Genomic DNA, 15,880 nt, shown 5'->3' with positions numbered 1-15,880 from the left:
CTCAGCACGGAGGCTCTCAGGCTCAGGAGAGGCGTGTGAACTTTACTAGTTAAACAGTGACGTTATGTTAGATCTTCATCCGGCCTTCAGTCCTGGACCAGTTCACTTTACCCTCAACCTGATGTCATAATGGCACTAGTGTAACCAAGAGCCCTGGTTGTCCTGTTGTGATGTCATAATGGCACTAGTGTAACCAAGAGCCCTGGTTGTCCTGTTGTGATGTCATAATGGCACTAGTGTAACCAAGAGCCCTGGTTGTCCTGTTATGATGTCATAATGGCACTAGTGTAACCAAGAGCCCGGGTTGTCCTGTTGTGATGTCATAATGGCACTAGTGTAACCAAGAGCCCGGGTTGTCCTGTTGTGATGTCATAATGGCACTAGTGTAACCAAGAGCCCTGGTTGTCCTGTTGTGATGTCATAATGGCACTAGAAACTTTGTGTTTTCTGTGTTTTCCAGGCAGACATGCGCTCCAGAGAATACCTGCGAACAAACTTCCCTCCTGCCAGCTCCGAGTAGATACGCACTCACACACATACCTGCACAGGTGAGTCTAACATTGAGCAAACCCATGAAAATTTTAATGAAAATCAGTCCACAGTTATTAGTGTAAAACTGCAACATTAAAATTCATACTGGATTAAAATCACGTAACAATTTATACTGTCAGTAATGACTACACACAGTGCAGATTCATACTGGGTTAAAATCTTCTGACAGCATTACCATCAGACTGCAGAAACTACGCACTGCAGATTCATACTGGATTCAAATCACTTACTACTCTCAAACTGTGAAAGGTACACAGTGTAGTTTCATACTGGATTTAAATTATTCCACAGGTACTATCAGCCTGTGAAACATACATGCTGCAGATTTATACTGGATTCAGATCAGTTCATAAGTATTAGTGTGAGATCTGTAAAACCTGTACACACTGCAAATTCATACTGGATACAAATAATTCAACAATGACTGACATTAGACTGTAAAATTACACACACTGCAGATTCATACTGGAATAATGTTGCTCCATTATTATTACAATCAGACTGTAAAATTACACACACTGCAGATTTATACTGGATTAATATGGCTTCATTATTATTACTGTTAGACTGTACAAAAAATACACACAGATTCATGCTGAAGTAAAATGTCACCACAATTATTACAATCAGACTGTAAAATTACACACACTGCAGATTCATACTGGATTAAAATCAGCTCATAAGTATTACTGTCAAAACTTATACACACTGCAAATTCATACTGGATTCACATAATCCAACAATGCCTGACATTAGATTGTAAAACTCCACACACTGCAGATTCATACTGGTGTAATAGTATCACTCCAGTATTAACTAATCGAGCTCCAGTAGGACTCTGAATGTTTCGATGTTTATCTGGGAAAGTGTATCTGGTGTCTGATAAGTGAAGAACTGAAGCTTTTTGAAATTCTGTTTGATGATCCTCTATGTTGTTGCGGTTGTTGCCCTCAGCATCACTTCAGTGCTGTCAGAGATGCGTGAGTGTGTATTCGTAATGTGTTTGTGGTTCAACTTTGATGATTACTCACTCCTAATCGACTTAGGAATAATTAATGATGCTTACTCCGTGTTGTCTGACGCTTAGACACATTGGGCGTATCAGACAGGCTCAGAGAGCTCGCATAAAGTGTATGAAAGGTGAATGTAAAGGAAGTGAAGGAAGAGATTACTAAAGCTTTACTTTAATGGGAATTATTACTGTGAGTTCACTGAAACAATGGGGAAGCGCTGTGTAGCAACTGCAGCTTATAAGCCTTCAACCCAGACCACATTAGCGTCGGTTAAGTAGAAGAGTAGATCGGTTATTGTTGCGTGTAAAACTCCCGTTCGATTTTAGCCATCTTTTAGTCATTCATACCAAAAGTAAGGGAATAAAATCACTCTCAAACTGGTACAATATAAATTTAATGAATTTAATTCAGTAAAAAAATGACATTTTTAAAGCATTGTTTACCCAAGTTAGTGGCAACCAAATACATGGATGATGAAGCATGTTATTATTTGTTTATTTATTTATTTATTTATTGCCTTTTTCTCCTAATCTTGTACTGCCAATTAACACCCCCCCCAGCCCCTGTTCGTAGCTCTATTTAGCACTAGCAATTCTCCTGACACTAGGAGGATAAGGACTTGGACATGTGTCCTCCGGTACATTCACATCCAGCCGATACGGCATCGCTGGGCAGCCAACGCGCTCAGAGGAAAGTCCCCAGCTCCCCCACACCAGCTAACAGATGCCTGTGCCGGCTAACATTGCTTAAGAGTGATGAGGGGAGAGAGCGCCATCTACTCACCTCACCATATATGTGTATATATATATATATTAATCTCTGGTTCTCCTGAATGTAGTGGTCTGGGAAAGCTATAAAATCAGCCCTGTTTGCAAGACAGGCATGAAAACACCCTTAGTTTGGCTTCACTCTCCATGCTGTAGCCCCCAGACCTGGCCTAATATTGTTTTTGGGGGCGGAGGTGGGGGGCAACAGTAATTCTCAAAAATATGTAAAACAGGTAAATCTCTGCATTATTGTGGAGGCTTCATGTTTATGGGCGCCCCCTCATGGACGTGGGACACACAGCCCAGCTGTTTGCTGTACTTCTGTCTTCTCGAATCATAATGCATATTAATGACGTAATTGCATTGCAGTGATGTTGAGGTACAGTAGGGGTTACATCAGAGCATCAGTGATTACATGAAAGAACAAAAAAGACAAATGAAATGTGAGAAAATCAAAGGAAACTTTGCTTTGATCCTGCTTTCCTTCAGTTCTCCATCCCTGCTCCCCTCATCAAAGGCCCGTTTCCGCTCTCAGACGTCACACACGCACGCACAGCTGATGCTGCATGACGCTCAGGAGTATGTGTTAGCCGGATGCGCTGTGGTTTGGGGTGTGATGTTAGGAGTTTAGCGCGGAGGGTCTCAGAGGGTCTGTCAGAGCCGTGACTCAGTCTGAGAGCTTTTACTGCACAGGTGAGGAAGGTACAGGGGGATGAGGTGGACAGCTTCTTTACTTATCCTATAATCTCTGTATACGTCACATATCAGCCATAATATTAGCACCACCTGCCTAATATTGTGTAGGTTCTGCCTGTACTGCCACAACAGATCTGATGATTTTAGGGCATTGACCATCAATGAGCCATAGGTGACCCTATTGCTGGTTGACCGTTTGTCCTTTTTTGAAGCACTTTCGCTAGGTACTGACCACTGCATACCAGGAAGACCTGCCTGGTGTTTTGGTGGAGATGTTCTGACCCAGTCTGTCCATTTTTCCTGCTTCAGCACCTTCATCACCTTCAAGAACTGACTGTTCGCTCGCTGCCTAATATGTAGATCCACCCTTTAATAGGTGCCACTGTAGATGGTACTAATGTTATGGCTGCTCAGTGTATTTGTGAGTTCAATTGACTGCGCTGACCCAATCAGAACACATTGATTGTTGTTGATCAGCTAAGTCATGTTTGGGGTCTGCAGTTTGCATTATGGCTAATGTGAAAAAACCCAAAAAGTATTGGGACACATCTCTTATTTATAGAGAAAGACTGGGTGGAGGTTCTGAAGAGCTCACTGAACTCCAGCGTGGTTCTGTATGTAATAGGAGACACCGCTGCACCAACAACAACAAGTCAGCTGGTGAAATCTCCTCCCTCCTAGATCTTCCTCCATCAGCTGTGAGTGGTGTTATTATTGAACAGTGGAAGAGTTTAGGAGGAACAGCTCACAGAGAGCAGCTCAGCCACCGAGTGTCTGTCAGACCACGTAAAGTTACAGAGCGGGGTCAGGGCCGAGTGCTGAGCTCAGAGCAGAGTGCAGAAAAGCCTCCAACTGACTCAGTAACTGCAGCAGAGCTCCAGACCTGCTGCTGCTGCTGGTAGAGCTGCTGTAGGAGGAATGTGGAGGTGTCCCAATACTTTTGTCTGTATAGTGTACATTTGTACAAAGCATAATGTATGCAGTTACCGTAGTTACTAATTAGTTACTGGGGTGACTCCAGCGTACCAAAGACAACCGTACTGAATGTAAGCGCAGTTTGCAGTTAGCGAAATGCTAATTGCTGAGCTGTTGGCTTCTGTTATCTGTGTTAGCCTTGTAGCTCCAGTGCAAAGCTAGCTAAAGGCCCCCAGTATAAGGAGTTACGCCGCCACATGCTGACTTATCATTTTTACGATGTTGTGTTAAGACCACATTACAGTCTGTCTGCGATCTCTAATGAAGTTTAATGGCTAAGCCTTTAAAGCGTAACATTCGCACGACAGCGAAGCGTGCCAAGCCGAGCTCCTGCTGAGGCCAGGGACCCTCCTCCCATCAGCTTAATGCAGATTGGTGTGATGACGCTGTGTAGGGGGGCTTTTAATTAACACCACGCTGATACGCTCACCGCACTGCCCTTTTCCAAACAAGCAAATGTCATGGAGACGCAGAGGGCGGTGCTTAGCCGCTGCAGGCTCTGTGCTGATTGGCTCTGCAGGGGATCAGACATGTGTGTGACCCTCTGTTTAACCCTTCATTTTGCAGCCCTGATTCTCAGTTCTCAGTTATTTAGACTGAGGTTGTTATTGCTATTGGTCCAAATGTTTGTGGACACCCCTTCTAATGAATGAACTCAGCTACTTTAAGTTTCACCCATTGCTGACACAGATGTGCAAATGCACACACACACAGCTTGTCTAGTCCCTGTAGAGAAGAAGTACTGCCAATAGAATAGGACTCTCTGGAGCAGATCAACATCATGACCCTATTGGCTCCATGCTGCCTAATAATGCCAGGCGTGGACTAGAGGAAGGGTATAAAGCACCCCAGCATTGAGGAGCTCTGGAGCAACTGGAGGAACTGTGTTCTCTGGAATGATGGTGGTGGAGCTCCATCCAGTACTTTTGAGATGAGTTGGGGAGTTGGGAATGATGGAGGTGGGGTGGCTGATCATCATCCAACCTCCTAACCTCACTGACAACGCTCTTATCGCTGCATGCAATCAGATCCTCACAGCAATGCTTCATCCTCCAGAATCTAGTAGAAAGCCTTCTTCCCTTCTTCAGCTCTTTTTAATAGCCCTGGTTTCAGAAGAAACAATGAATGAGTAGGTGTCCCAATACTTTTGTCCTTATAATGTATTTTGCAGTGTACAGGATTGTTGACCATGATCAACACTGAGGAAGGCTAATATATATATATGTGGAGTGTTATGGCTGAGGGAATGCTGGGACACACTGCAGTTAGGAACTATATACACACCGGGTGTCATAAATAATATATGACATGCAGCCAGAACTGTGTCTGTGTGTGTGTGTGTGTGTGTGTGTGTGTGTGTGTGTGTGTGTGTATGAAACTACAGATGTGATAGAGATTTAATGTGATGTTAAACTGTTCCCAAATTGTAGTCCAGATCGAGGGCTTGAGCAGAAGGGTCCAAAAGCAGATGTAAGATAAACCCACACCCACACCAGTGCTCTTTCGACGCTCCCACTGTGTTTTCGGAGCTGCCCGGACAGCCCCAGGCAAGAGCGGCTATCCACACATACACACACTCTCCGATTCATGCATACACAAATAGACACTCGGAATAAGAGAGAGAGACACACTCATACATATACATGCACACAAAAACTCTCTCTCTCCCACTCTTGGCTGACATTCTCTGAATAGAACAGTTCGCTGAATTCCTCTGCAAACGCCAGGAATGCAGATAGGAAAAGACTCAGAACCAGCAGTGCCAAACAACCTCCTGTTGCCATGAGCCTTCCAACTGGTAGAGGACTGCGCACATGTTCTCCAGGTGTAACGCGTGTGCAGTTTTCGTCTTGGCAACAGAAGGGACGAGTCTTACTGGTGAAAGTTTGGTCCAGTTAATCTGCACCGTGCCGGATTTCCACCTGTTCTAACACACCACTCACACTCCATCATTCTAACTCATCCCAAACACATTCTACAGTGCTTTAATACTCCAACTCATCCCAAAGATGTTTAACAGAGCTTCAATATTCCAACTCATCCCAAATAAGTTTAATAGAGCTTCAATATTCCAGCTCATCTCAAATATGTGTAATGTAGCTTCAATACTCCAACTCATCCCAAAGGAGTTTAATAGAGCTTTAATATTCCAACTCATCCCAAAGGAGTATAATAGAGCTTCAATACTCCAACTCATCCCAAAGGAGTTTAATAGAGCTTTAATATTCCAACTCATCCCAAAGGAGTATAATAGAGCTTCAATATTCCAACTCATCCCAAAGGAGTATAATAGAGCTTCAATACTCCAACTCATCCCAAAGGAGTTTAATAGAGCTTCAATACTCCAACTCATCCCAAAGGAGTTTAATAGAGCTTCAATACTCCAACTCATCCCAAAGGAGTTTAACTGAGCTTCAATACTCCAACTCATCCCAAAGGAGTTTAATAGAGCTTCAATACTCCAACTCATCCCAAATAAGTTTAATAGAACTACAATACTTCAACTCATCCCAAATATGTTTAATATAGTTTCAATACTCCAACTCATCCCAAAGACATTTTACAGAGCTTCAATTCTCCAACTAATCACAAATATAGTTAACAGAGCGTCAATATTCCAAATCATCCCAAATAAGTTTAATAGAGCAATATTTTTAACTCATTTCAAAGATGTTTAATGTAGCTTCAATACTCCAACTCATCCCAAATGTGTTCAGTGAAGTTTTGTATCTCCAACTTATCCCAAATATGTTTAACAGAGCTATAATATTCATACTTATCCCAAATAAGTTTAATAGAACTTCAGGTCTCCAACTCATCCCAAAGACATTTAACAGAGCTTCAGGTCTCCAACTCATCCCAAATAAGTTTAATAGAGCAATATTCCAACGCATCCCAGAGATGTTTAACAGAGCTTAAATACTCCAACTCATCCCAAATATGTTTAACAGAGCTATAATACTCCAACTCATCCCAAATAAGTTTAATGTAGTTTCAATACTCCAACTCATCCCAAATACATTTAACAGAGCTTTAATTCTCCAACTCATCCCAAATACATTTAACAGAGCTTTGATTCTCCAACTCATCCCAAAGACATTTAACAGAGCTTCAGTTCTCCAACTCATCCCAAAGACATTTAACAGAGCTTTAATTCTCCACCTCATCCCAAAGACATTTAACAGAGCTTCAGTTCTCCAACTCATCCCAAAGACATTTAACAGAGCTTTAATTCTCCAACTCATCCCAAAGACATTTAACAGAGCTTCAGTTCTCCAACTCATCCCAAAGACATTTAACAGAGCTTTAATTCTCCACCTCATCCCAAAGAAGTTTAATACAGCTCCAATATTCCAACTCATCCCAAACCCTTTTAACAGAGCTTCAAACATCAACTCATCCCAAAAATCTTTAATGTAGCTTCATCGCTCCTGATCCACAGTTCAGTGTTATGGGACTTTGTACGTCTCCTGCTGACGCCTGGTCTGGCATCATGTTTAATTAAACGGATGAGTAATCTTTTAAAGATGAGATCTGTGATTGTGCAGAGCTAATCATCCAATCATCCATGGTGTTCTGATTCAGGCAGGGAAAATGAGATTTTAATGTGGGTTATTTTGCATGATTTTCACTCCCGCAGACGGAGAAGGGGAAACCCTTCCTAAGCGGCAAGTACCTCCGCGGGTAGAGGAGCAGATGCTGGGTGCTGGAAGGCAGAAGCCTGAAATTTCTGCATCTTTGATCCCAACATGTTTGATCTTCCAGTGCGGATCAGGATTGTTTGGCTATGCCTGGTTTCTAACAGGCCTAGGGAAGAACAGCTCTGTGCTCAGGCATTGATAATTGACCTGAACCAGATACAGCTCTTACTGCAGAAACAGAGAAAGAGATGTAATACATCTGCATTCAGATCAATAGGAAAGACATCAGTAAACAGACAAAGTGGCTGAAAGTGCACAGTCAGTGAGGATGAGGATTGTGCATTAGTGTGATATGTGAAGAAACACTGAAGAACAGCTGTTCCTCAGGTCACTGAGAACGTCAATGAGAACCTGATCAGACCGTGTCAGCAAGAACAGTCTGTCCACAACTTCATAGGGGATATCGTAGCATATTACGGTGTGTAATAGAACGGCGGCAGTGCGGAAATTAAAATGATTGCTGTCAAACTAATAATTACACGCTGTAGATTCATACTGGAATTAAAGTTTCTTCACAATTAGTATTGTCAGAGGGGAAGAACTGCACACACAGTAGATTCATGCTGGATTACAATCCCTCCATAATTAGTACTGTCAGACTATAAAAACTTTACATACAGATTCATACTGGATTCAATTACTCAATAATTTGTGCTCAGACTGTAAAAATTACACACTGCAGATTCATACTGGATTACAATCCCTCCGTAATTAGTACTTTCAGACTGTAAAAACTGCAGATTCATATTGGATTACTCAGTTACTCAATAATTTCTGCTGTCAGACTGTAAAAACTACACACATAGTAGATTCATACTGGATTAAATTACTCAATAATTTCTGCTGTCAGACTGTAAAAACTACACACATAGTAGATTCATACTGGATTAAATTACTCAATAATTTCTGCTGTCAGACTGTAAAAATTACAAACTGTAGATTCATACTGGAATTAAAATGACTTTACAATTATTAGTCAAACTGTAAAATAATATAATTATAAAATGATAATCTAAAGTAATATAATTATATGATTTTGTATACATTTTATATTATTATAAAATAATAATATAAAGTAATATAACTGTAGAATAATACTGGATTACAAGTAGTACTGTCAGACTGTAAAAACTTTGCATACTGCAGATTCATACTGGATTACTCAGTTACTCAATAATTTCTGCTGTCAGACTGTAAAAACTACACACACTGTCTAATCATACTGGATTAAATTACTCAATAATTAGTACTGTCAGAGGGGAAGAACTACACCCACAGTAGATTCATACTAGATTTCTAGATGGATGGATGGATGGATGGATGGAGACGGTGAGAGAAGTCCACGAACACGTATGGCACAGTGGCCTACTTTCCGCTGAACTTTTGCCACATACAGTCAGTATGTAGAGTCACTGTGTCCCCAGTCGGTTTGGCTGTGTGTGAGTGTGTGTGTGAGTGTGTGTGTGAGTGTGTGTGTGTGTGTGTGTTACTGTCAGTCATCCTGTCACTGCTGATAGAGAGAGCAGCACTCAGTGGCAGAGACAGCGGCCGCATAGTAATCACATCATCCTGCAGAACCGCTGGGAAAACTGACAGCAGAACACAGATACACCACTGATATACACACACACACACACACACACACACACGTTGTCTTCTAGTTCTCATATTACTTGTAATATTCCCAAATCAGTTTACCAACTGTAGCTATACACATTATATGGCCAAAAGTTTGTGGACACCTGTTTCTCCAGTGTGTCGTCCCGGATCAAGGGTATTAATAGGGAGTTGGTCCAACTTCTAGTTGTCTGGGAAGGCTTTACAGTAGATGTTTACAGCAGACAACCCTAGCAACACCTTAGCAACCACTAAACAACTCAATAGCAACCACCTACCAACGCACCTAGCCAATACCTGGGATGCCATAGGAACTACCTTGCAACCTAGAAAACACCCTAGCAACACTCTCGGGTGCTAGCATCCTAGCAACACCCCAGCAACCACTGCACAACTCACTAGCTATCACCAAGCATTACCATAGTAACCACTCAGCAACATCCTAGCAACAACCTGGGATATCATAGCAACCACCTAGCATTACCCTAGCAACCACAAACAACTCAATAGCAACCATCTAAAAAACATCATGGCAAATACCATGATACCTAGGATGCCATAACAACTACCTTGGAACCTAGAAAATACCCTAGCAACCTGCTAGCAGCTTGGGATATCAAAGCAACCACCTAGCGACACCATATCATATTCTTTCCGTCCACTCTCTCTCCTCTCTCTCTGTCACTCTATCTACTGCTCTCTCTCTCTCCTCTCTCTCTCTCTCTCTCTCAGAATAGCTATATTTTATCCTCACTGTTTATGAGTGTAATGAGTGTGTTCAGCTCTCTGTGTCAATATTAAAGTGCAGCTGAACCCCAGCCAAAACACACACACACACACACACACACACACACACACAGCTTTCCAGCTGAAAACACAGCACAGCACAACTTCCGTCCTGCAGGTTTCATCTCCACCCCAAATCTGTGACACCCCATTCAGCCAATCAAGGGCGTCTGAAGGCAGTAATTAGTTGGATTGGATCCAGAGAGGAGGGTATCTGGTGCTGTTTTCTCTGGAATGATGGTGGTGGAGCTCCATCCAGTACTTTTGAATGGGATGAGTTAGAAGGTGGTGATCATCATCCCACATCCTGACCTCACTAACGCTCTCGACGCTGAATGCAATCAAATCCTCACAGCAATGCTCATCCTCCAGAATCTAGTAGAAAGTCTTCTTCTCTGGACAGTAGAGACAGTTACTCCAACAGAAGCAGGAGAAACTCTTTTAACACCCCTGATTTCAGGAGAATGTAAATGTTCGGTTCTCTCGCTGTTCATGGGTTCCTCTGGATGGTGATGGTTTGTTAGACAGTGTGTGTGAGGCAGGCGTTTGGCACTGGTGTGTGAAAGATATATTCGGTCTTTGCGACACACAGTGACAGGGAAGTGTGGAGGAGCCCTCTGTTCATTCCTCTGAGATCTGGCAGTCTGTGAAATGCAGAGCTGAGAAGTTAGAGATGAGTGAATGTGCTCGCTGGAGCCGTGTGGAGGACGGCTATTCTTGCTGAAGTTCCACTGGAATGAAGGCTTTGCTCTGAAGAAAGCCAGGGTGAGTTCGCTTGGTTGAGGTGGATGTGCCATAAAGGGTCTGTAGGCGGACCACGCTTCACTTGATTCCTGCAGCCTGTGGTAACTAATAGGCAACTCACTAGCGACCACTTAACAACACCATAACAGCCACCTAGCAACACCACAGCAACCACCTAAAATACCTACAAAAAAAAACTACAAACACGTGTCTAGTTACTATATGAACATTCACAAATAGATGCTGCAAAATAAGCCTGACGTTCAGCAACCACTTTGCAACACCATAGCAACCACCTAGGATACCATTACATCTGCCTTGCAACCTCTTACACAACACTTACAAAAACATATTGCAAATACATAGCAAGACCATAGCAACCACCTAACAACACCTTAACAACCATCCTGGATGTTATAGCATCTCTCTAGCAACACCATAGCAACCACCCAACAACACCTTAACAACCATCTTGGATATTATAGCATCTCCCTAGCAACACCATCGCAACCACCTAGGATACCATTACATCTGCCTTGCAACCTCTTACACAACACTTACAAAAACATATTGCAAATACATAGCAAGACCATAGCAACCACCTAACAACACCTTAACAACCATCCTGGATATTATAGCATCTCTCTAGCAATACCACAGCTACCACCCAACAACACCTTAACAACCATCCTGGATATTATAGCATCTCCCTAGCAACACCATAGCAACCACCTTACAACACCTTTAGAAAAACACCTAGAAACTACATAACAACTTTCTAGCAATACCATAGCCATTACCTGAGATACCATAACAACTGCCTAGCAACCTCCCAGCAATTACCCCAGTAAATAATAATAACAGCAAAACCACAGCAACCACCTAAAATACCAAATGCACTTACTTAACGTCACTCTCATAACTCACACATTACATTAATAAATAAACGCTGAATAATAAGTCTGCACCATAGCAACCACATAGGATACTATAACAAGTGCCCTCCACTTAGCAGTACCTTAAAAAACACCTAGCAACACCATAGCCATCACCTGGGATAACATAGCATCCAGCTGGCAACACCATGGCAACTGCCAAGCAATCTAGAAAACAATGTAAGTTGTTAACACCCCCGCAACCACCTAGCAATGTCATAGCAACCCCATGAGATACCCAAGCAACTGATTAGCAGCCTAAAAAAAACACCCGTGCAACACCATAGGAAGTTAGCTACCAAGCAGCACCCCAGCAACCACTTAGCAACACCATGGCAACCATTTAGCAGCAACCAGCTACAAACACTTTTCATGAGGGAGAGAGAGAGAGTTAAAGAGACAAGAGACAGGGTTGCCAAATCCTGTCCGCACCCCACCAGTCTGGATAAATATTGATGTGGCTGCAGCTGCTATTTGATCATGGCCTGCCTCAGACCACTGAGCCCTGCCCTGTCACACTCTGGCAACCAGCTTCCCAGCACTCTCCACAGGCGTTTTCTCAAGCACGATAGAGGGGACACACACACAGTGGACACATACAGGAAAATATTATTATGATATACATTAGATATATGTATTATATATATACTGTATGGAAATATCTAAGAGTAATGAAGCTCAGGAGTGTCAGTATACACACACACACACACACACACACACAGGTGATTGACACTAATCTATTTGCCATTCTGCACCTGCTCAGTGTGCACGATAAAGCATGGCAACGTCTTCTCCCCTGAGGAGTCTACATTACTGTGTTCTACCTGCATACGATCGGCAGAGAGAGAGAGAGAGAGAGCGCGAGCGAGGGAGACAGTGTATATGTGTAGATACTATGCCAAGGAGGCTGAATAAAGAAAAACACACACATACCCTGAAGACATATGGGCGAGTGAATGAGTGAGGGAGAGTGTGTGTGTGTGTGTGTGAGAGAGAGAGAGAGAGAGAGAGTGTGTTTAATAATAACCGTTTAATACAGTCACTGTTAGGCATACACACCATCACCAACACCCCTAATGATGGAGCTTACTGGGGGAAAAGTGGAACTGGCTAGCATAGCGACACCTTAGCAACCACTTAGGATACCATATAAACTGCCTCGCAACCTCCTAGCCACACCTTAGAAAAAGAAACAAGCACTATATTAGCAACCACTTAGGATGCTATAGCAACACCATGGCAACCGCCTGGAATTCTATAGCAGCACCATAGGAGCCACCTGGGATACCATAGCAATGTCATAGAGATCACCTAAAATACCATAGCAACCACTTTGCTGAACAATTGACCCAAGTGACCATGTGGCAACAGCTTGGGGGGGGGGGTCTCAGGGGAGCACCTTACTACATGAGAGAAACTTCTCACTGTAACGAGCGAGAGACAGAGAGACAGAGCACGGAGAGAGAGAGAGTGGGGCGAGGGTTCACCCGGGCCACCATACAAGCTAGAAGCGCCACTGTTACCGAGTCAGCTGAGTGCATCGCCGTCAAACACACGTGCGGTTTCCTCACTCGTGTCTTTTTCTCATCTCTGTTTCACACACCCACACGTTTGTTTATTTCTGTTTGTGCCTGTGTGTGTGTGTGTGTGTGTGAGTGTGTGAGTGTGTGAGTGTGTGTGTGTGTGTGTGTATGAATCTCTCTGCTGTCCCTCTCCTTCTCTAACTGTCCAAACACGCTTTCTATTACCTAAGCTCTCCTCCTTCAGCACAGTATCACTGCTCAGAAACTCTCAGCCTGTCCTGAAGTCCTGAAGCTCTTTAGGGATGCAATTAAGTGGCGCTGGAACACGTGGAGCTTTTGTAATGCTCAGCGAACCTCGCCAGGCTGGAGAGCTGTATTCTCTCAGGCCGCACTGATGAGCTGTATCCAAAGTAATGGTGGAGAATATTACAGTTACATAATCCTCATCTTCTGGGATTCCAAAACAATCAGGAGGTCAGATGCTGGAAGCAGAACACGGGAATGAATACCAGAAACACCCACCACATCGCTGCCCTTTGCAGATTTTCAATTACAGGCTGTAGCCCATCTGGTTATGAGCCTGCCGGTGCCTGGTACATCAATGGACGGGGACCACCGTAGGACCACCACTGACCAGGCATGAGCGGTGGTCCTTTCTAAGCACAGCACTGACTCTGATATCATAGTGATGAATACTCTGATAATATAAGGTAATCTGATAATATACGCAATATGTCCAAATGTTTATGGACACCCCTTCTAATGAATGCTTTCAGCTGCTTTACAGACACAGATGTGCAAATGCACACACACAGCTTGACTAGTCCCTGTAGAGACGTACTGCCAATAGAATAGGACTCTCTGTAGCAGATAAAGTAAACATCATGACCCTATTGACTCCATGCTGCCTAATGCCAGGCGTGGGCTAGAGGAGGGGTATGAAGCCCCCACAGCTGTGTTCTCTGGAATGTTGGTTGCGGAGTTGGGGTTAATCCAACATCCTGACTGATTCTCTTGTTGCTGAAGGCAATCAAATTCTCACAGCAATTCTCCATCCTCCAAAATCTAGTAGAAAGCCGTCTTCTCTGGACAGTAGAGACAGTTACTCTTTTTTATACCCTTTGACTTTAGAAGAAACAATGGAAGAGTAGGTGTCCCAATACTTTTGTCCATATAACGCCTTAACACTGCCTCCACCATGCTTGACAGATGTTGAGATATGCTCCGGACCATGAGCCGATACTTCCCTTCTCCATAGTCTTCTCTTCCCATCGTTCTGGTACTCAGTCTAAGTTTCATAGTTTCAGAACCTGAGCATGTGCGCAATTACTGCATAATTCGTAATGCATACCGGATCATTACGTTATTAATATCTGGGATTAATATCTAAGCAATAAGCCCACCGTTTAAGGGGTTAAGAGTGTGCTGTAATGTCCTCATGTCCTCTTTGGTGGCTGATGTCCTTGAGAGTCAGTGTGAATTCATTATGAGAGGGTTTGCAAAAGCCTCTCGTAGTAAAACAGTGGGAAATCATTAAAGGCTTGGTTAAGAAAGCCACGCTATGCTGCAGCGCACCGGCCGGCTGTGTGTGTAGCTGAGAAGGGAGCTAATGAATGGTAATTAGCGACGGATACAGCGGTAAGCGCAGAGGGAAGCCATCACACTCGGATGGGCCTCAGGGCATGGAGAGCATAGAGACTGATCTCTTATTAAAACCTCCAGCTGCACCAGCCTTGCACTGTGTGAGTGTGTGTGTGTGTGTGTTTTGTTGACACTCTCTGATTTCATTTCATACCAGAGTCGGAGCTTTGTGTGTTTTAGATGAATGGTCCAGTGGCTTTTACCACAGCTGGCACCAGATGGGCTGTGGTTTAATTGACAAAAGTATTGGGACACCTGCTTATTCATTGCCTCTTCTGAAATTTAGGGGAATTAAAAAAGAGTTTATCTCTACTGTCCAGAGAAGAAGACTTTCCACTAGATTTTGGAGGAACATGCTGTGAGGATTTGGTAGTATTCAGCCATAAAATCATTAGTGAGGTAAGGATGTTGGATAATGATCACCACCCCACCTCATCTCAAAAGTGCTGGATGGAGCTCCACCATATTTCGAGAGAACACAGTTCCTCCACAGCTCAATGCTGGGGGGCTGTATACCCCTCTAACCCATGCCTGGCATTAGGCAGCATGGTGCCAGTAGGTTTATCAGAAGGAGTTTCAGAGAGTCCTATTCTATTGGCAGTACTTCTTCTCTACAGGGACTAGACAAGCTGTGTATGTCTGTGCATTTGCACAAGTGTGTCAGCTTAAAGTATCTGAATGCATTCCTTTGAAGTGGTGTCCACAAACATATGGCTGTATAGTATATTTGATACATATTTGAATACTTATAAATAATTAATGAAATATATATTGAATTAAAGTAAGTAATAGTTAATTATGTAAATCAGATATATGGTCTCCGCCCCCTGGTGGACATGGGTTCTGGGTGGATATGGGTGTATTCAGTTCTTCATGGTTGTGATGTCACTAGTAACTTGAGTTTGACCTCCTGTCTTTCTCGCCCGGCAG

General features: G+C 43.2%; 1 protein-coding gene across 2 annotated transcripts in view; it reads left to right on the top strand.

The window, feature by feature from the left end:
• Positions 1–15,880, top strand: part of LOC140559307 (endonuclease V-like) — a 35,262-nt gene that overhangs the window by 13,084 nt on the left and 6,298 nt on the right. For both annotated transcript variants that reach the window (XM_072682785.1, XM_072682784.1), the window contains one exon: positions 461–548. In XM_072682785.1, coding sequence (XP_072538886.1) covers positions 461–520 — 60 coding nt within the window. In that variant the 3' untranslated portion in view covers positions 521–548. The remainder of the gene's footprint in view (positions 1–460; positions 549–15,880) is intronic.

This window comes from Salminus brasiliensis, chromosome 7 (assembly GCF_030463535.1).
Source record: "Salminus brasiliensis chromosome 7, fSalBra1.hap2, whole genome shotgun sequence".
NCBI lineage: Eukaryota > Metazoa > Chordata > Actinopteri > Characiformes > Bryconidae > Salminus > Salminus brasiliensis.
This window is presented reverse-complemented; position numbering and strand designations above follow the sequence as displayed.